The sequence below is a fragment of the Herpailurus yagouaroundi genome, unplaced genomic scaffold, assembly GCF_014898765.1.
Source record: "Herpailurus yagouaroundi ecotype Mexico unplaced genomic scaffold, PumYag 100, whole genome shotgun sequence".
In the NCBI taxonomy this organism is placed as follows: Eukaryota; Metazoa; Chordata; class Mammalia; order Carnivora; family Felidae; genus Herpailurus; species Herpailurus yagouaroundi.
Window position 1 is genome coordinate 55,443,614 of NW_024412391.1, and position 21,005 is coordinate 55,464,618.

The 21,005-nt window shown below is 36.2% G+C and overlaps 1 protein-coding gene across 10 annotated transcripts in view; it reads left to right on the forward strand.

The window, feature by feature from the left end:
• Positions 1–21,005, forward strand: part of DGKB (diacylglycerol kinase beta) — a 750,184-nt gene that overhangs the window by 162,048 nt on the left and 567,131 nt on the right. For all 10 annotated transcript variants that reach the window (XM_040472539.1, XM_040472542.1, XM_040472540.1 and 7 more), the window contains one exon: positions 6,518–6,671. In XM_040472539.1, the coding sequence (XP_040328473.1) occupies positions 6,518–6,671 (154 nt within the window). The remainder of the gene's footprint in view (positions 1–6,517; positions 6,672–21,005) is intronic.

The window sequence follows — 21,005 nt, forward strand, 5'->3', positions numbered from 1 at the left end:
CAAATCCCACATCTGCCACATATTAGCAGTTCTTGTACAAATGATTAGCCTCCATTTGTTCAGCTGTCAAACAAGAGGAATACTGGCCTTATTGAGCTGTTAAAAGGGTTAAATTCTAAAGTGTGTATAAAATACTTAGCTCTGTGCCTGACGTGTAGGTATTCCAGTGATGTTTAAAGACAGTGGCTGTTAGTCACACTTTAGCAACCAGCATGATTTCATACAAAATTTCTAGAATATATGTGAAAAGAGAAGGTGGGAATATATGAGATACACCATCAGCCTATCCTATCACCTTTATTTTCTTAGAGCCTCACTTTTCTCAACTATAAAGTGAGAAAATATAACTCTGATGTCTTTTCCAACTCTAAATTGATTTCCTTCTACCATGAGGTACGAGTGGAGGACACATGATGTGATTTGTTTCCCTGCCAAGCCTGGCCACCATCCAGAATGCTGTCCTGCTCCTAGAGTTATTGTGTCTGTTGTATCTGTTCTGCCTCCCACAACTGCATAAATGCCAGGGCAGTTAGCAAGGAATGGAAGGAACATGTCAACCAGTATTTCTGCTTCTCTTCCCTTTTCCTGTCAACACAAAGGCAGCCATTTTCCTCTTATCATGCTACAACCAGAGAACAGTTTTGAAAATTTACCACCAAACTGAATAATAAAATGCCTTTGATAATTCTGTATTATTAACATCATATTCACTATGTATTAATTATTGTTGAAATATGTAGTAACTTCCTTTTCATGATGGGGCTTGGCTTTTATACTTTGATACTCCGAGAATTGCTCTGCCCTACAAGGGAGCCATGTAAAAGTTTGAGAAGTACTCACATAGTACTTACATAGATACTTATGAGTTTACTTAGTTACATTTTATCATAATTAAACACATAAATTTGAATAGCTTCTTACAGGTTTCTCATAAATGCACTGAGGATCCAATCTCGATATTGTCAAAAAATAGTATCTTGTATCTATCACAACATTTAGAATTTGTGAATGGACCATTTGCAGTACCATATCCTAAATTGAAACTTCAATGATCTGACTATTTCAAGTGGTGAGGTGATACCTGTCACAGTTGATGTATTTCTCCCCTAATTTTCTATAATAGACATATGAGAATGTATTTTCTACTATTCTAGTCTGCCCTCACTCCTCCTCTGCTCTCCTGCTCCTCCTCACTGGATTTTATATAAATTCCTTTAAAACAGGAACAATTTAATACCTCAGGACATTTGCACTACCTGTTTTGCCTATCTGAGATGTTCTCTCTCCAAATATGTGCAAAGCTATCTCCCTCATCTCCTTTAAATCTTTATTCAAAGAACAGATTCTCATTTCTTCATCATAAGATTTAAAACTACATGTGCCCCTCCCAAATACATAACCATTTTCCTTCTTCATTTTCCTACAACACTTAACACTGTCAAACATTGTACATTTAACATATTTATTTCTCTATTTTCTTATATCCTTTGTTAGAAGATTAGCCTCTAGTGGAAGGATTTTCGCATGTTGCAGTAGCATCTTCACCCAAACACCTGGGGCGGAGCCTCATATAAAGTGGGTGCACAGTGAACATTTGCTGAATATGAGAAAATCTCCATCCTGAAACCACCAGAATACATTAATGGTAGAGCGATGACATTTATTTTCATTCACTTCGAATCTACTTGGATGAACACTAGTGTTATTTCTTTAGAATTAACTAGGACTTAAAAACAAAGGACCCAGATGGTCAGATATAATAATGAAAGGCATATAGAAATGTGTTTTGAATTCATGCCAACTTGGCAACAATATCTCAGCAGCTCCCTCAGTCTGAATTCTTTGCAGATTTTCTATGTTATCTCCCTAAATAGGCTGTGGCTGCTCCTTAAGAAAAAAAAAATGAAAAAGCAGTTCTCAAAATTTTCAACATCGTGTGGTCTGTGTGTCTCCGAGCGTATAGCCAATTTGATTTTTGAACACTTATTCAGTTAAGTCCAACCCAACTTTTTTTTCTATTAGCGTTTCCATTGATGTGCATATAAGTGATCTCATTCTATTTAAAGGTCACAATCTTCAAAAACCAATTCTAATGCTGCTACATGACAGCAGTAGAAAATAAAATACTTAAATTTGGAAATGTTCTACTGAATCACGAAATAAGGAAAATGTATATATTGATAACAGTATGCACTTACAGATATTTTAGACAACATAGAATTTAAAAGATATTTGGAAATCTTTTACTAACAAGAAAATAAGGAGACAAGGGTAATGAGAAAAAGCATTGCAGAATAATTAGCTCCATGAATTGGAAAACTGAAACAGCTCAATTTTGGCTTTAAAGAAGTTTGAGTTTTATAACACTGTAAATTGTATGTAATGACCGAAATGTAAGGCAGGGGAAATTTGCTTCCACCAACAGCGTAAAGAAGTTTGAAAGAGAAGTTTACATCAACAGTAAAACTTAAGTAATAAATGGGATGATGTCATCTCGTAGAAAACTTTCAAAACTGAGGAATTTATGATGATTCCAATAATAGACTTTTATTTTTTTAAAAGAAGATATTTGTTTATAAATAAATGCTCACATTTTATTTTATTAAAAAAATTTTTTTTTAATGTTTATTTATTTCTGAGACAGAGAGAGACAGACAGAACATGAGTGGGGGAGGGGCAGAGAGAGAGAGGGAGACACAGAATGGGAAGCAGGCTCCAGGCTCTGAGCTGTCAGCACAGAGCCCGACACAGGGCTTGAAGTCACAAACCGTGAGATCATAGCCTGAGCCCAAGTCGGTCGCTCAACTGACTGAGCCACCCAGGTGCCCCTAAATGCTCACATTTTAAAAGCAGTGATTTGTCACTGTTGCCTGATTCTGAACAATTATAGCAAAAGAGCTAAAACACAGAAACTGCAGGTTTGATTCGGGAAGATGTAGTGACTTTCCTGGCTTTCTGGACTAACAAAGAGGAGGGCAAATTAAGATAATAAAAATCCATTAAACCTCAAACCAGCACTTCCTTCTATTAGTTTATTATTTCATTTATTTTACATGCCACATACCCAAGAGCATCTTAAGTGCTTTATGCTGATTTATTATTACATTTAGATGACAATCCTAAATGGTTGATCATATATATATATATATATATATATATATATATATATATATATATGTATCACTTTATATGAAAAAAATTAAGGTTTAGAGTTGTCAGAATAAAACCAAGCTGCTTTTTGCTTACTGAGCACAGCAGAGCTGCAGCATTTAATTTGAGAATGTTTCCTGAGGACCAAGAAAGATGTACCAAGGAAGGATGCTATTCGTTTTGATTATTTTTCTGTATTTCATTATTAAATTACAGGTGCTAATTTCAAGGAGGGTCTACTTGGGTTATGTAAGGCTTTATAAAATACACCCACTTGAGATGTGGCAGATTTTTTCTTTAAACGAGCATATAGAGGCGCCTGAGTGGCTCAGTCAGTTAAGCGTCAAATGTCGGCTCAGGTCATGATCTTACGGTTTGTGGGTTCCAGCTCCGCACTGGGCTTTGTGCTGACAGCTCAGAGCCTGGAGCCTGCTTCAGATTCTGTGTCTCCCTCTCTCTCTGCCCCTCCCCTACTCATGTCCTATCTCTCTCTCTCTCTCAAAAATAAACATTAAAAGATAATAAAAATAAATAAAAATAAATAAATAAAAGAGCAGATAAACTCCTTGCCCCAGAACCCTCAAATAGCAAGTAGAGATATTGGAATATGACACAAAATTATTTTATTCCAAAGTTCTTCTTTTGTTTTTCTTGGTTGGTTGGTATTGTTTTCCTCTGTTATCATGTTAAACTCTTGCCTTGCAATAGTTAGGTTTTAAAATGTATTCATGTACCAAAAGAAGATCCAGAGAATAAATGTCGATGATTCTAGTCCTTTGTTCATGTTTTGTTACTAGCTTTCTAAAACAAATATCCAAAAAGGATATTCAAATGCATACAAAAACATTTAAGGTAATATGGTTTTGAGGCTTATTCTTCAAAGACTATTTGAAATTGCTAATAGACCAAAAAGTAGGTATTATGTTATTCTTATCTAGAGATGGAAAAACTGAGGCATTGAGAGATTAGTAAATCGCCCACCTTGACACAGCTAGAAAGTGTTGAGTCTGAGAGCAGATCCAAAGTCTCAGTTTAAAACTATGCTGTTGTCTTCTGTTATATTGGCAAACACAATGCTGACTACTTAAGGCTTAGGACACAGAAGCAAGAGTGAATATAAATAACCATGCTCCCGGCCACAGTGCCTATGAATATGTTATTTTTTTTTACACAAAGTTCCTATATTTTTGTAATAAAATTAACTCCTAATGTCCCATGGGGCTTCACACATTTGAGGATTGTCTATTGATACTGTTCACTCATCCAGTTGAATGGGGATTGAATCTCTGACAATAGGCCATGCCTAAGGAACCCTGTTAGTAAGAGTAGGTGTCTCTGCTCAAGAAAACTAATTTTGATACAGTGGCCTGGCTGTGAGCCTTATCACTGTATTTGGAAACTTTGGTTTCGCTCATGGTAGCAAACTGCTTTTTGGAAGTAACGCTACCTGAGACTATTCTTTATATTTTTATATTATTCATGGATTTTCATTACGTGGTTCACTTACTAGTAGAATGTGTAATATTTTGCAGTGGTGGTTATCTATTAAATATAGAAGAAAGTGAAGTCTCCTTTTTTATTAAAAAAATTTATTAAATGTTTATTTAATTTTGAGAGACAGAGAGAGCATGAATGGGGGAGGGGCAGAGAGAGAGGAGGGCACAGAATCCAAAGCAGCCTTCAGGCTCTGAGCTGTCATGCTCTGAGCTGATGTCAGACGCTTAACCGACTGAGCCATCCAGGTACCCCATGGAAGAAAGTGAAGTCTTTTTACTACCTCCCGTGTAAATGTCTGAAGTGCTCTTTATGAATAAGCACAGGAAGATTGAACTAACTAAAAATATCAGATTAAGGTGTATGCAGAGTTTTGCAACCATTAATAAACAACATGACATTTTTGTTTTGTTTCTATTGGCTTGAAATTATATTAGCTACAGAAACATACTTAGTACATATTCTTAATTGGCACATGATCTAATCTTTAAAAATGCCCTTTCTGTAATGATATCCCTGTATGTCATATTCCATTTTAGGTTTATTCAAAATAATGTTATAATAAAATTGGTCATTCTGTACCATCTTATCCCAATATAATTACACAGAACAAATACTTTTTCTATCCAAAATAGTAGTTTAAGGAATTAATTTATTCTCATCTGCCAGAAGTTTGACCAAAATTAAGAGCATTTATCAGCCAAATTTAATTTTTGCCCTATTTTTAGTTTCATCTCAATTACATTGAACTGGATAAGAAAAAATAGTGCCCTTCAGGGGCTTCTTCTGAGGACCATTGACCTTGCTCTCTTGATCTGGACAGATGTGGCTTAATTCCAGCTACTTCTCAGTAGCTTCTCAGTCCCTTCAAATCAACTACTGGCCTCTTCCATGTGGTCTACATTCATTTCCCAGGATATATTTGTGCCTTATTGTCCCTCCAGTCATGAGGGCGTTGGCCAAACCCAATATAGTGCCATTGACTTGCCTTTGCCCTAAAGCACCTGCACTCTTGTCCTCAGTTTTCAGACAAGAGTAAGATCCTGCCTGAATCTGTCCAGTCCACTGTCCTCATCTGTGTGGAGAAAGCAAGCTATCCAGGTGGCTCCTGGGAAATCCTCTCCTTAACTCAAGGATAGAAGGTGGTTCCCACCACTATTTCCCCAAGTCGATTGTCAATGTATCAATGGTTCTCTCCTAAGAAATAACTGTGTTTTCGTTTTGTTTTGTTTTTTTTATAGACCTGCAGTGAGTATAGTTGGGCAAAGTTCTTGAAATAGGTTTCTTTGAAAGTTTGCATAGGAACTTTTAGAATTTCACTTTGGAATTTCATATCACTTGATTTTTTGGTGCTAGGGTGAAATTTATAATTAACCTCTTTTTCCATTTGTCAAAAGCAAGACTCACCATTAGAGGCAGGGAAATGAGACAAGAGAAATTCCTTTATTTCACAGTATTCATACTGTGTTCATGACTGAATTGGCCTGTTCATGTCAGTTGCCTGATTTAATCATAACAACAACTCTGTAGGATTGGGAATATTATTCCCAATTTACAGAAAAGGAAACTAAGTTTCAAAGAGGAGATTTTTTAAGTGATAAGATACTCTGGAAATAGAAATGTGTGACTGGAAAGCTTCAGCCTTTCCTGCTGGAATCCAGCTCATCCACCACAGGTAAGATATATGCTTACCTAATCGCCACTGTTAGCCTAGGACGGCTGCAACTATTTCTCAAATAGTCCCCTTCCTTTGGTAGACATGGATATAAGAATGTTTGCGGTCATTTCTACTACTGTTGATTCTGAATACAGCACATAAAAAATCTTAACATTGGCTGTGTCTGAAAATATATGTTTCAATTTTTTTTTTCAGACAATAGATTTTGAAGGTTTCAAGCTATTTATGAAGACATTCCTGGAAGCAGAGCTTCCTGATGATTTCACGGCACACCTTTTCATGTCATTTAGCAACAAATTTCCTCATTCTAGTCCAATGGTAAAAAGTAAGCCAGCTCTCCTTTCAGGCGGTAAGTCTAATTATTTATTTAAGTATGTATACACAGTAGAAACCTCAAAGGGGAAATCAGTATCAAGTTCTCTATAAGAGAAGAGATTATTTGCTTAGGAAATATCTTTGTTGCAAGACTTATACTGTCATACTAAGACTGTGCAAAATATTTAAAGTATCTCTGATATAATAATAGCTAAACATTAAAGAAAATATACTTTTTCATTATCCATCACTTGTCATTCACAGTCTTAGAAGTCTGTGTTTAGGTAATAATTTTAAGAGATACTTCCATCACATATGGAAAAGTGCTCCTTTAAATGACTAGATAAATATAGATCACTTTATATATGAAAATGTAGTCACAAAGCCATCATGTGTAGGAAACATAATATTTTTATCACTTGTGTAAATTTCCAATATGCTATCAAGGAAGACAGTTTTGATTTTTCTCTTGGATACTTTTTTAAAATTTAATGTCACCATAGAGATGATTGGTTCTGTCATAATAGGTAGCTTTTCAGAGATGTCTCATGCATTAATACTTGTTGCTAATTGTGTCTAGCTCCATCCAGTCAGGAGAACAGAAGTCTCACTCTATTACTCTATAGAGTGTAGAAGAGGTGATTGGTTAAACAGTGTTGGAAGGTTGAAAAAGCAATGAGAAATACTGAGGTTATGCAGAGGCAGAACCACAGGAAGTGTGTTGGTTGGAGTAATCAAAACTCAGAAGCTTGGAGAAAGGACGTCTTGGAACTGGGACACAAGGTTCTGCGGGGAAGGTGTTGCCTGGCAGATCTCACCCTGGGACTTCTGTGAAGGGGCTACTTCCTTCTGAGTTTTATAGCTCAGGAACTCAAGAGGAACCTGCAGCTTGGCAGTCAGACATCAGAGGAGCATCTCCGAGGTCTGTGCAGGACTGTGTAGCCAGAGCTCCCTCTGCCTTTCTCAATGTGGATAAAAGCTAGTGACTAGAGCCTCTTCTGCCCAGAACCATGTGCTGTGAGGGTGAGATACCTGAGAGATCTAACAGGAAGTGAAGGTAGATGAGCAGGAACCAGCCCCTTCTCCTTTCTTTCTTGTCATGTCTCTCTAGTGCCCCCTGTTAACTTGATAGGAATCCAGCTCACAACAGAGAAACGTAGTATACAGCTGAGTTTCTCAAACTCTTTGGTCTCAGGACACTTTCAGGACCCCAAAGAGCTTGGATGATATCTATTGTAACCACATTAAAGATGAGACATTGTGAGAGTAACCATAATCAACCCATTACATGTTAACAAAAATAACATTTTTTTCCGAAAAGTAATTTCAAAAGCAAAACAAAAAAATTGTGAGTAGAGTGGCATTGTTTTATATCGTTGCAAATCTCTTTAACCTCTGGCTTCGTATCTGCTTCTGTGTTTCTTTCGCTGTATCCTATGTTATGCAACCTCATAAAAGATCTACTGTACAGTCATGAGAAAATTATAGTGAAAAAAGCAAATGTGATATCTCACAATTATCACTGATAATCATTTGACCTTACAGATTCCCTGAAAGGGCCCAGGGATCCCAAGGGAGCCCCTGCTCTAGCGACTTCAAGCCCTTACATCACTAAGTAGAATATCAAAATGTGAGTAAAGGGATAGATGTTTAATAACCCGCACTCCAATAAATAAAAAAAAAAACCTGGAACACGTAATTAAGAAATAGGTGGTTGAGCCATAACTAACACTTAGGCAGTGTGATGAAGAGTCCATGCTCCTTCCCCTTCTGTTAATGACATAATGTCTCTTCCTCAAGTGATTATATATATGTTGGTGCAAGATTTTTTTTTCTTATTTTTTAAATTTACATCCAAGTTAGTTAGCATATAGTGCAATAATGATTTCAGGAGTAGAATCCAATGATTCATCCCCTACATAAAACACCCAGTGCTGACCGCAGCAAGTGCCCATCTTAATGCCCCTCGCCCATTTAGCCCATGCCCCCACCCACAACCCCTCCAGCAACCCTCAGTTTGTTCTCTGTATTTAAGAGTCTTTTATGTTTTGTCCCCCTCCCTGTTTTTATACTATTTTTGCTTCCCTTCCGTTATGTTCATCTCTTTTGTATCTTGAATTTCACATATCATTGTAGTCATATGGTATTTGTCTTTCTTGACTAATTTCCCTTAGCATAATACACTCTAGTTCCATCCACTAAATGGAAATGGCAAGATTTCATTCTTTTTTTATTTTTTTTAACTTTTATTTATTTTTGAGAGACAGAGACAGAGACAGAGCACAAGCAGGGGTTGGGGGAGGGCAGAGAAAGAGACATGGAATCTGAAGGAGGCTCCAGGCTCTGAGCTATCAGCACAGAGCCCAACACGGGACTTGAACCCACAAACTGTGAGATCATGACATGAGCCAAAGTCGGTTGCTTAACTGACTGAGCCACCCGAACTTCTCAAGATTTCATTCTTTTTGATTGCCGAGTAATATTCTGTTGTGTATGTGTGTGTGTGTGTGTGTGTGTGTGTGTGTGCATGCCACATCTTCTTTACCCATTCATCAGTCGATGGACATTCGGGCTCTTTCCTTGCTTTGGCTATTGTCAATAACACTGCTGTAAACATTGGGATGCATGTGCCTCTTTGAAACAGCACACCTTTATCCCTTGGGTAAACACCTAGTAGAGCAATTGCTGCGTCGTAGGGTAGTTCTATTTTGAACTTTTTGAGGAACCTCCATACTGTTTCCCAGAGTGGCTGCACCAGCTTGCATTGCCACCAGCAGTGCAAAAGAGATCCTCTTTCTCTGCTTCCTCGCCAATGTCTGTTGTTGCCTGAGTTGTTAATGTTAGCCATTCTGACAGGTGTGAGGTGGTATCTCCTTGTGGTTTTGATTTGTATTTCCCTGATGATGAGTGATGTTGAGCATTTTTTCATGTGTCTGTCGGCCATCTGGATGTCTTCGTTGGAAAAGTGTCTTTTGCCCATTTCTTCACTGGATTATTTGTTTTTTGGGGTGTTGAGTTTGTTAAGTTCTTTATAGATTTGGATACTAAGTCTTTATCTGATGTGTTAGGTGTGGGCTTTTCTAAAAACAACTGTACACCTTCCATATGATATATTTTGATCCCTTCAAACTGTATACCAAAGAGTGCATTTATTATAATCTTTAATTACCCTTAAAATATTTTAGTTACTTAAATAATTCCCTTTATATCATGAATTGAAAGGACTCCCCCCGCTTGTTTTTCTCTGAGTCTTATTTTGTGTGTTCTCACAGTGTGCTATCAGAGCTTTCCAGTGTTTGGGACTGAACATTTTAAAATGGGACAGTTGCTTACTTTGATCGAGAAATTAAAACTCTGTTCTCCATTTCATGCTATAAATAGGTTGTACATACCATAGACCAAATAAAATAAAAATTGTCTTTTTAATTTCAGATGAAGCAATACTGTTCTTGAGTTTTGACAAAGAAGCAAGGGGAACATTTTTCAATCTGAGTAATTGTGTCAGACTTGGATGAAGGGGAGAGATTCTAATTAATTAGGCAGGCTTGTAACAAGTGAAAATCTCAAGCTCTCTTTTCTTCAAATAGCATGTAGTATTACACAGAAGATGCCAGATTTACAAGGAGTAGAAATCGAATCAGTTTCCAAAATGGAAAAAAAAGGGTAACAGCTTGTACTTCATTTGGGACAGCCACATAATCTGCACAGATCTACTTGAAAAGGAATTGCAAGATGGGCTGTGTAACTCTCATGTAGCAAAAAAATAAAACTGGAATTCCTTTTCAAAACTTGGTCTCCACATTTTAAAACATAAGTGCATGGTGTCCTTCATAGCCCTGTTTTTAACGCCATGTTCTTTGAAACTTACCACTGACAGTGAAAAATAAATGTATGTTTATTTTTAGAACCCTACTTTGCAATAATCTGTTATGTACACAAGATGTATTTGTGGCTGAAAAATCACAAATTAATATTGAATACAAGAGAGCTATAATCTGTTTTGTTTATCCCTTCTTAGAGTTCACCATATTGCATTACTACAATATCAACAGGAATATGATCACTATTCTTGACTCTGTATATAAACTAAACAACAATGGTTTCTCAATAAAAAGCAAGACTAAATTGGGAAAAATGTTAATGTTAATGAACAATATTCAAGTATCGGAGATATGGTGAATGTAAAACATTTAGTTTTTATAGAATAAAAATGTTTAAATGAGTATAAAGAGGCATAAAGGGGTGTGTGTGTGTGTGTGTGTGTGTGTGTGTGTGTGTGTGCGTGTGTAGTTATTTTTTGTTGAACTTGTAGTAGCTACTGATCCATCTGGTATTTTGTGTAGTGAATGATTTTTTTTGGGGGGGGAGTATATTTTGTTGCAGTATAAGTGCCTTTTGTCACCTTCTTAAAATGTAAGCTGATTATTTTTCCTGTTCCCAGGTTAGACTTTTAATTTTTGAAGATATTCCTAACACTATATATTTCCAGATTTCTCACTTCTTCTGCTTCACCATAAATGTCACGTCCCTAACTCCTCACCTCTTTGCTGGCCTAAGAGACTAACTTCTGATTTTACCTTCATCACTAGAGTCTATTACCTGAGCTATTCTCATTACAGGATTGTTAAGTCATGTGGAACCTTTGCTTTTTTGCAAGTGGCTCATATACCTTCCACCATGAATCAATATTATTATCTCATATTTCAGTCCGTACAACTCAAACAATAAGAATAACCCAAGAGAAATTTTATAAATATGCAGATTGTTGCCTACAAATTCTTACCGTTCAATATTAACGTGGCCTTAACACCTTTACACCTTTTTAAAAAATCTGTCTTAAAAAGTACTCATTTTTGATGCTGTCTCCTAGCTCAATTAGGTTAAAATTTTCAGACATCCTTTAGCTTATTCATTTCTTTCTCCTCATTCTCAATAGGTGATTTTTTTCACAGCGTACAAAATAACATAAAGTACCTCAATTATTCCCCATGCAACACAGAACTGTTTCTTCAGCTCTAAGAAAATATATATTAACTATATTCCAGATGGAACTCTTCATCTGGATATCCCATAGAAATTGAACTAAATGTGTCTGAAAGTCAAATAATTATATTCTACCCAAACCTGCTTCAATTCCTATCTCCTCTCTTGGTGAGTGGAACCCAAGTATCTATCAGTTTTCCAATCCTAAAATATTGGTCTCTTACACCCTCCACTGCTTCAGGCCTCATGTTTAATTAATCACAAAATACTCTCTGTTGCTCATGATAACTTATTCTTTTCCATCATTCTTTGTCATTTTTATCCATCATTGTTTGTGTCTTAGGCTATCCCCTGGCATGGCTCCCAGCTGGACCCTGACTTGACATCTCCACAATGTGCTCCACACAGCAGCCTGGTTATTTTACTCTTGGGTTTCCAAGTTTCAGGCCTTCATGATCACCTTGTGGAAAGTTTTTAAATTTTTGTACAGGGAGTCCTAGTCATTGTCTTCCCCTATCTTTTGAGACACCTCCCCCTCCACAAGGTCCCCTTAATGGAACTCAGGGTCTGGGCAGTGCAGTTAAGAAGACGATGAAACCTGAGTTTCCTAGTAGTAAATACAATGTCATGTAGCTTGTGGATCTGCTTATAGTCCCTGTTCTGTGTCCTGCCCAATGCACCCCCGCTCCTTTTCATATCTAAATGTTCACTCTGGCTTATGTCTGCTGTGGTTACTCAGAACTCTCATTTCCTGCGTAAGTCTTGCTCTGCCCTTAACTCACAGCAAAACCCAACTCTTTGAAGCCTCGGCTAATGTTTCATTGTAATTGAATAGCACATGCTGTGCTCCATGCTAAGAATGCAATGATCCATAAGATGAGATACTTAGACTGTGCAACTGGAAGGCAAGCCCGGCACCCTTGTAAAGTCACACCATCTTCCTCCTGTAAGATAGCTGGTGCATCCCTGCTCCTCCCCGACTTCCACCTAGGCCAACTCTGCACAGCAGCACTGGGAATTAACTATCCTCCACTAAATAACTGTTCTTATTGTATAGGATAGCACTTAGCAGTAGTCATTAGTAACTTCTGCTTTTTCTAAAAATATAGTAATTAAAAGAGAATGTAATTGATTTGTTACCTGCTTCAGACACTTATACTGTATATTTCCATTGGTTCCACAATGTCTAAAATGTTGACTCCACAACACTATCTGTTATTAGCTATAGGTCAGTATAAGTGTTTTTTGTTGTCATTATTAGTTTTATAGGACAGAAAGAGAAGATTTTCCTAGCACCCTTTATATCAGACCATGTAGTGAGTTGGCCAGGTGTGCCATTTAATTCTTTGTCTGTTCATTTTATTACATTAATTCATGTATTCCACCATTCTTTTCTAAACCATATTATGTCCCAGGAATTCCACCAGAAAGCTGAAGATCCTTCAGACCCAAGCAGAAAAACAGACAACTAGGTAATCAAGTATATAATAAAATAAAAATTGTCATCTATTTATCAAGATCATCTTTTTCACCATAAATTAAAATTATCTAATTTACATAGAGGTAGTGATACGTACCAGTTGGAGAGGATGGAAGGGAGATTCAAGAAGAGAAAACATGTACTCAAATAAAAAATATTGCCTGGGCTTCCTGGGTGGCTTAGTCGTTTAAGTGTCCAACTTCAGCTCAGGTAATGTTTGCATGGTTCTTGGGTTGGAGTCCCACATCATGCTCTGTGCCGACAGCTCAGAGCCTGCAGCCTGCTTCGGGGATTCTGTGTCTCCCTCTTTCTCTGCCCCTCTCCCACTCATGCTCCATCTATCTCTCTTTCTCTCTCTCTCAAAAGTAAACCTTTAAAAAATTAAATAAAAATGCCCTGTCAAAGGATAGTGTGTGAACTATATAAGACATTCAGTATTATTCCATTCATAAATATTTATCTTAAAATTTTTCTTTTATTTAAAAAATTATTTTCATTTATTTTTGAGAGAGGGACAGAGAGACAGAGAGTGAGTGGGGGAGGAACAGAGAGAGTGGGAGACACAGAATCCAAAGCAGGCTCCAGGTTCTGAGCTCTCAGTACAGAGCATGATGCAGGGCTTGAACTCATGAACTGCGAGTTCATGACCTGAACTGAAGTTGGATGCTTAATCACCTGAGCCACCTTGGCACCCCTATTTTTAAGTTTTTAAATAAATTTTAAATACAGTATAGTCAACTTACAATACTGTAATAGTTTCAGGTGTACAATATAGTGATTCAACAGTTCCATATATTTCTCAGTGGTCATCACCACAAGTGCCCTTCTTCATCCCCATTACCTTTTTCACCCATCCATCCATCCACCTCCTCTCTGGTAACCATCAGTTTGTTTTCTAGAGTAAAGAGTCTATTTCCCAGTTTCTCTCTCTCTCTCTCTCTCTCTCTCTCTCTCTCTCTTTTTCTTTGCTGATTTGTTTTGTTTCTTACATTTCACATCAGTCTAAAATCATATGGTATTTGTCTTTCTCTAACTTGTTTTGCTTAGCATTATACTCTCTAGATCCATATATGTTGTTGAAATTGGCAAGATTTCATTCTTTATGACTGAGTGATATTTTATATCATTCACAAATATTTATTAATCACTTACAATGTGCCTCCCACACTATTCAAATTTCAGCGAAATGGAACTACTTCCCTTCCCCTATGGTCATTAACATTTTAATAAATAAATAAAAAATATATATAGCATGTCAGAAGGTAATGTGAGGAGTTCTCTTAGCAAACATTGATTAGATAGAAAGTACAAGTTGAAACTGAGTATGACTGGAAGTCCTGAGTTTTTCATGAAAGACTAAAACTGGGATGAGGATCACAAGGAGATCATTTTTGATTGTCCCAGAGCAGATGGTAGTCATGACCCTGGAAGTATTGGGCACAGCCTGGAGGTGGGGCTGCGGAACTGGTCCTGGTAGGATCAGAGTCCTATGGCCTTAGGAGTTAGAGGTAAGTGGGCTTGATGAGTAAGAGGAAGGTAGGCTTGCTCAGTACTGAGAGATCTGGGTCTATGCCTTGAGTTGTTGGGATGGGGCAGATGAAGTGACTGGAAGAGAGTGGCTGGAGAAGAGGCCAGGGAGGGAGCCAAGGGCCCATGGAGAAATTGGAGAGTTGATATATTGTCTTAAGTCAGAAAATAATCACACTGCTGGGGGCAATTGGGTGGCTTAGTTGGTTAAGCATGTGACTTTGGCTCAAGTCATGATCTCATGGTTGTGGGTTCAAGCCCCGCATTGAGCTCTGTGCTGGTAACTCAGAGCCTGGAACCTGCTTCAGATTCTGTGTCTCCATCTCTCTCTACCCACCCCACCTCCCCACCACCTCTGCTTGCGCTCTCTCTCTCAAAAATAAAACATTAAAATTTTTTCATAAAAAATAATCATACTGACAGCAGTGTGGAAGCTATCACGAAGGGACATGAGGCTAAAGGTACAAAAAAGTCAAGAATATATTTAAGATTGAGAATAATAATAGCTACCAATGAAAGAGTTATAGTACTTTATCTTTGGCCCCTCTCTTTGCCCATCCAGTATGGCAATGGTTAATTGATGTATGCTGTAAAGCTACAATATCATTAGTGGAATGTAGTTCTTTTTATGTTTTCTGTACAACCAGAGAGTCAGACCACAGGTAAAAATTTTAGGCATAAAAGGAGAAAGAATTTATTCTTGTTCATAAGGAAGTTAATCAAATTAACAACAGAAAAATGTGCAATGAAAATGAGGTACTTGAACCTTGGGGAAAATATTCTTTTGCCAAATGACCTTACTGGATGTTCTTGCCAAAAGACACACTTCATTAATTGTGCTGAGAAGGAATTATTACTCTTATCAGGACTGTCTTGAGGATATTAAATATTTGTGTGCATGTATGTGTGTGTGTATGTGCATGTATATTTTCACCGTAGCTTCCTTTATAGGTCTTTTGTGTCTAATAAACTATTTCAGTTTCCACAATACAAAAAAAGGGCAGACAGGGTCTTGTAGAGCACAAACTGAACAGAGTACAAGGCTTACATGACTATAAGATAGGGAACTTCTTGTCACATAGTAACATTTAAGATATATTTGTGTCTTCGCTAATGTGGATATACTTACATATTATATAGAAATGCTCTAGAAATAAAGATAAAATAATTCCTATCCATTGGCTAAGTAGCTTTTATTTACTTCAACCATTACATATCTTATGCTTTTATAGTACCAAATTTCTCTTATAATTATTATTAGTGGCAGTAATCCACAAATTATTTTATTCCAATAAATATTTTATCTTGAAACCCTGAAAACTCTTAACTGAAACCACAGAAAAATCTACACTTAAAGGCACCATTTAGGATAAAATTACTGTCAGTACAGGAACAGTTCCCCTAAATCTCCCCTTTAATTACTAAATAGTTTGAATATATTGAGTTTGATTATACAGGTTTCTTTATTCTCCTGTCTGAATATTCTAAGTAAAATGTTGGTGTTCAAATTTGCCATTTTTACCATTAGATTTATTCACCAAATATAAATGGATTTTGTATTTGCACTTACATGTTAATGATTGCATATATAAATTATAATATTATCTTAAGATTGTTGCATTGTGTTCATGAATATCATTTATAGTTTTTTTATTCAAATAAAGGCAAATAGGATATTTAGTACTTTTCAGAGTCCCAAATGAGTCATAACTTTATTTAACTTGTGATGTACTCTAAAATACCTAGGAATAGCTGTAAAAATGAGCATTGGCTTTGATCCATTAGAATCCCTATAAAAATAGGATTTTTCAAATTTTCTGTGGTCAATGCTATATCCTAGGACCTGGTTTTACGTGACTAATATGAAAGGTTATTAATATCTATTTGGTTTATATTTATAAAGTGCATGCTAGTTGTACACCTATTAGATAACACAGATAAACAAAAAGAAAAGATATCCAGAGAAAATGCTGGTAAAGATTTGGTAAATATGTAAATATGCATGTTTATTTCTATACATACAAAATATGTATATATATAAGAACATCTCACAATTGTATTTTATAATGAATGGCCCAAGAAATGATCTGAGTGCAAGAGTAACATTTAGAGTTCTCAGCCATGACTAGGATTTCTAATTTCATTCCAAAGGTTTATGAAATAATCAATGTACATACGCTTAAGAGTCCTGAAAACCAGACTCTTTATACAAAAGGTCATTTATTGAGCGTTAGGAGACAGATATCTCTGATTTATTTTTTCTCTCTAGCCCCACAGAATTATACTTAAAGCATAAAATCTCAATTCAGATTGCCTTTTGAATTGGAACCCTACTACTTGCCTTTGCCTCTGTTCTCCCAAATATGAAATGGAGATAATAACGTTCGTGTATCTTACTGGGTACTGTGGGACTCAAACACATAATGTATTATGTATATTATAAGTGTTCAGTGAATGCCAGCTGTTACCATTATTCATTAAATAGGTTGTTTTCCAGCATTTTAGTTTGCAGACATAGGGAAAAATCAAATTCACTTTTTTTTTTCTCCTAAAATGTTGTTCATTCTGAAACAGTACAGTAAATTTTATGGAGTATTAATTTGGATTTCTTTTTGTTTTGATTTTTTGTTTGTTTTATTAAGATATAATTCACACATATCATTGTACAAGTTTAAGGTGAACAGCATACTCGTGTGACTTACATATATTGTGAAATGATGGCCACAATAAGTTTAGGTAGCATCCATCATCTTGTACAGACACAATAAAGAACAAAGGCAAAAGCAAAAACAAAAACAATGTTCTTCTTATAATGAGAACTATTAGAATCTACTGTTAATTTTTTTCTTTATAAGGGGAACTCTTAGGGTCTACTGTCTTAACAACTAGCATATACAGTTAGATCATATAATAGTGTTACTTATAGTCATCAGATATATTACATCATTGGTACGTATTTATCTTATAACTGGAAGTTTGTACCTTTTGACCGTGGTCCTGAAATTCCCCTCCTCACACCCCATCTTCATAACTTTTACTTTTTTTAATTGAAGTATAGTTGACATACAACATTACATTAGCTTCAGGTATACAGCAAAGTGATTCAACATGCTTATAGATTATGTGCTCTGTGCTCACCCACAAGTGTACTACCATCTGTCACCATATAATGCTATTACACTATCATGGACTGTATATCCTATGTTGTACCTTTTACTCCTGTGACTTAGTGATTCTGTAACTGGAAGCCTGTATCTCTCACTCTGCCTCATTTATTTTGCTACTGTCACCCCAGCCATAAGGTTGTTTATTTATGGGTCTCTTTGTGGGTTTTGTTTCTTTGTTTTTTGTTTTTCTTGTTGTTTTTGTTGTTCCAGAAGTGGAACTGGGATTTCTCTTTAATATAACAAAAATAAAAATTGTTATCATGACTCTTTTTTTTTTAAATACATGGTAGTTTTATTCTCTTACTTTCTTTTAAAAATTTTTTTTCAACGTTTATTTATTTTTGGGACAGAGAGAGACAGAGCATGAACGGGGGAGGGGCAGAGAGAGAGGGAGACACAGAATCGGAAACAGGCCAGGCTCTGAGCCATCAGCCCAGAGCCTGACACGGGGCTCGAACTCACGGACCACGAGATCGTGACCTGGCTGAAGTCGGACACTTAACTGACTGCGCCACCCAGGCGCCCCTTATTCTCTTACTTTCAGCAGACAGTATGTCACCAGTACTGTCGAATATGGTAGCCATTAGCCCAATGTACCTATTTAATTTAAATTTAAATTAGTTAGCAAATTAATAAAATGAAAATTCAGTTCCTCAGTCATAACAGCCATATTTCATATGCATAACAGCCATGTGTGGTTAAAACTACCATATTGAACAGTACACCTACAGAATATTTCTATCATTGTAGAATATTCTCCTGTAAAGAACTGACATAGATCTTGTTTTTACTGACTTGGAAAGACCCTAATGTCAGGAATTAGGTATCCTGTCTCCAGCCCTTGGCTCCCTGGATTGCTATGTGACCTTCAGAGGTTTGCTTTACTCTCTGATTTTTCACCCTATTGTCTCTAAAATAAAATTGTAGTGTCAAATCAGACCCTACCATTGTGTTTAAGTGTTGTTGGCACACAGCTAGGGATGTTATAATTACTGCTTCTTCACAGTACAGTACAGCACAGTACGGAATAGAAGCACAAATGTGCTTCTAGAACGTTACCCCCAAAGACCTGTGCTTTGAGCCCTTCTCCTTATAATTTCTTGTTTGGGGTTTTTGCCAATGTCCAAACAGATGAAATCCAGATACTTTGCTGACCCAGTCTCTTGTCAGGGAAGATATCCCACTGCCTGTCCTCACTTGATGCATATTTTACATTCCTTATTGATTTGTAACCCAGTCTATCTCATTTTGCTGCCAGTTTGTGTAAGCACAAAAAATAAAAAATATGTATATATAATACTATCCTAAGACAAGCATAATTGGAAGGTTAACTCTGAAAATCATGAAATGTCTGACAATACGAAACAATTGTTCTTACTTTTTATTATCTATGCTACTAATCATGACTATTACTAAGGATAGTGGAAATATGATTATACTCTGACAATACTCTGACAATGATTATACTCTGACAAGGCTTGTGTCTAAGCCTGATAAATTTCTGAAAATTTAACCGGTATTAAAAAATAGAAAATCCAAATTGTCAGGTGGTTTTTTGCCTTGTAAGTTTAGAAATGTAATTCATGTTATTAGTTTTGAATATTCCATTTTAATAGATGAGGGGAAACACTGGATATAGTGATACCTTTTCATTATCTGAGCTACATGTGTTTCAAAATAAAACACAATGCAGCAGAGGCAATAATTGAACATGTACCCAAAACTTATTTGCTAATAATTGAACCTTGAAACTGGAGTTAAAAGTATCTGCTAAAACAAAACTTCTTAGGTTTTTGTTGCAGGAAATGGAGTGTCTAGTTTGAAGTACAATGAAAATCATGTTCTTGAAGAATGTGATAATAGCAGGCAATACTCAACTTGACTAATGCGAACTATTTTTATAGTTAAAACTTTGAAGAATGTTTATATATTAGAAGATATATATACATACACACAGACACACACTAAAATCATCATCAAACAAACAGAAAAATGCTCTCAAAGTACAAGATAATTTTTTTCCTAATTGAACTAATACACTCTAGTTACAGTGCGTATTTTTTTCACTTTATTTTGTGCTTTGTTGTACAGTGCAATAGATATACATTAGTATGTGGACATAAATGGTGTGTGTGTGTGTGTGTGTACACTTGCTTCAGTTTTGTGATGCAGCATTCAAAGAGGCATAACCTTTGGCACATCAGCAAACCTGTAAACTGGGTGTCAACTAATCACATTATCTTTAGAGCTAACTATTGACCACTCCAGGCAAAAGAAACACCACTGTTTTGCTTATCTTTGTGTTCAGTTCCAATTCTACAGAGTTTTACCAAAGATCAGATGGATTAAAATGGCCTTCCTTAATGGAAAGTAGAATACTGAGGCTTTTCATCAGAGGCTCTTGCTGCTGAAGAGGAATGTAGGGTTCCATTTAGCATCTCCTTGAAAAGGAGTCAAGAAACAGGGCTTGCAACTTCTTGTTTGCCACTTGTGTCATTTCCTGTGTGTTCTGCATCAACCTTAGCCAGTATTCTTGAAAGAAAAAGAAATATTTTAGAGCAATGAAGGAGTTAAGTTGTGGAAAAGACCTAAAGCCAGATTTAAGGAAGGGAAAACATATATATCAAGTATATATAAATGGTAGAGTAGGGTTGGAAAAGTCTCTATGAAGACGGATTGAGGCCCCAGGGCCTGCTTTCAGAAAATTAAATGAAAATATGAAGAAACATTTTCACCACATGAGAGGAAGTGAGCTGATCTTGGGGATGGGAGTAGGAGCAGGAACAAACATAGGACATTTTTCATCAGTTCAGCACCTCAGGATTCTGTCAAGTCCTGCTCTACCCAATTTTTTGTAATGAAGCAATTGAGAAAAAGGTCTTTAACATTTTTTTTCTGTGACTTTATCTCTCACAAAGGAACAACAACAACAAAAATCTTTGTCTGGATTTGAGGATAAGTTGATTAGTTCTCCAATGTGATTGCTATATAAGCCCATATATTTTTAAAAAATAACCTTTAAATTATTTTAAATATAAAACTGTGACATGAATGTGACAAATCTTTTAGTTTACAACATGTCGTGAATAGAAAGTGAAAAATATTTATTCATTTTGTCAAATAAAAATAATCTTAGTATAATAATATGTTTTTCCAAAAAGGTGGGGCTAAATGTAAATTATATGTGGATGTTTCTGTTCAATATGTACAT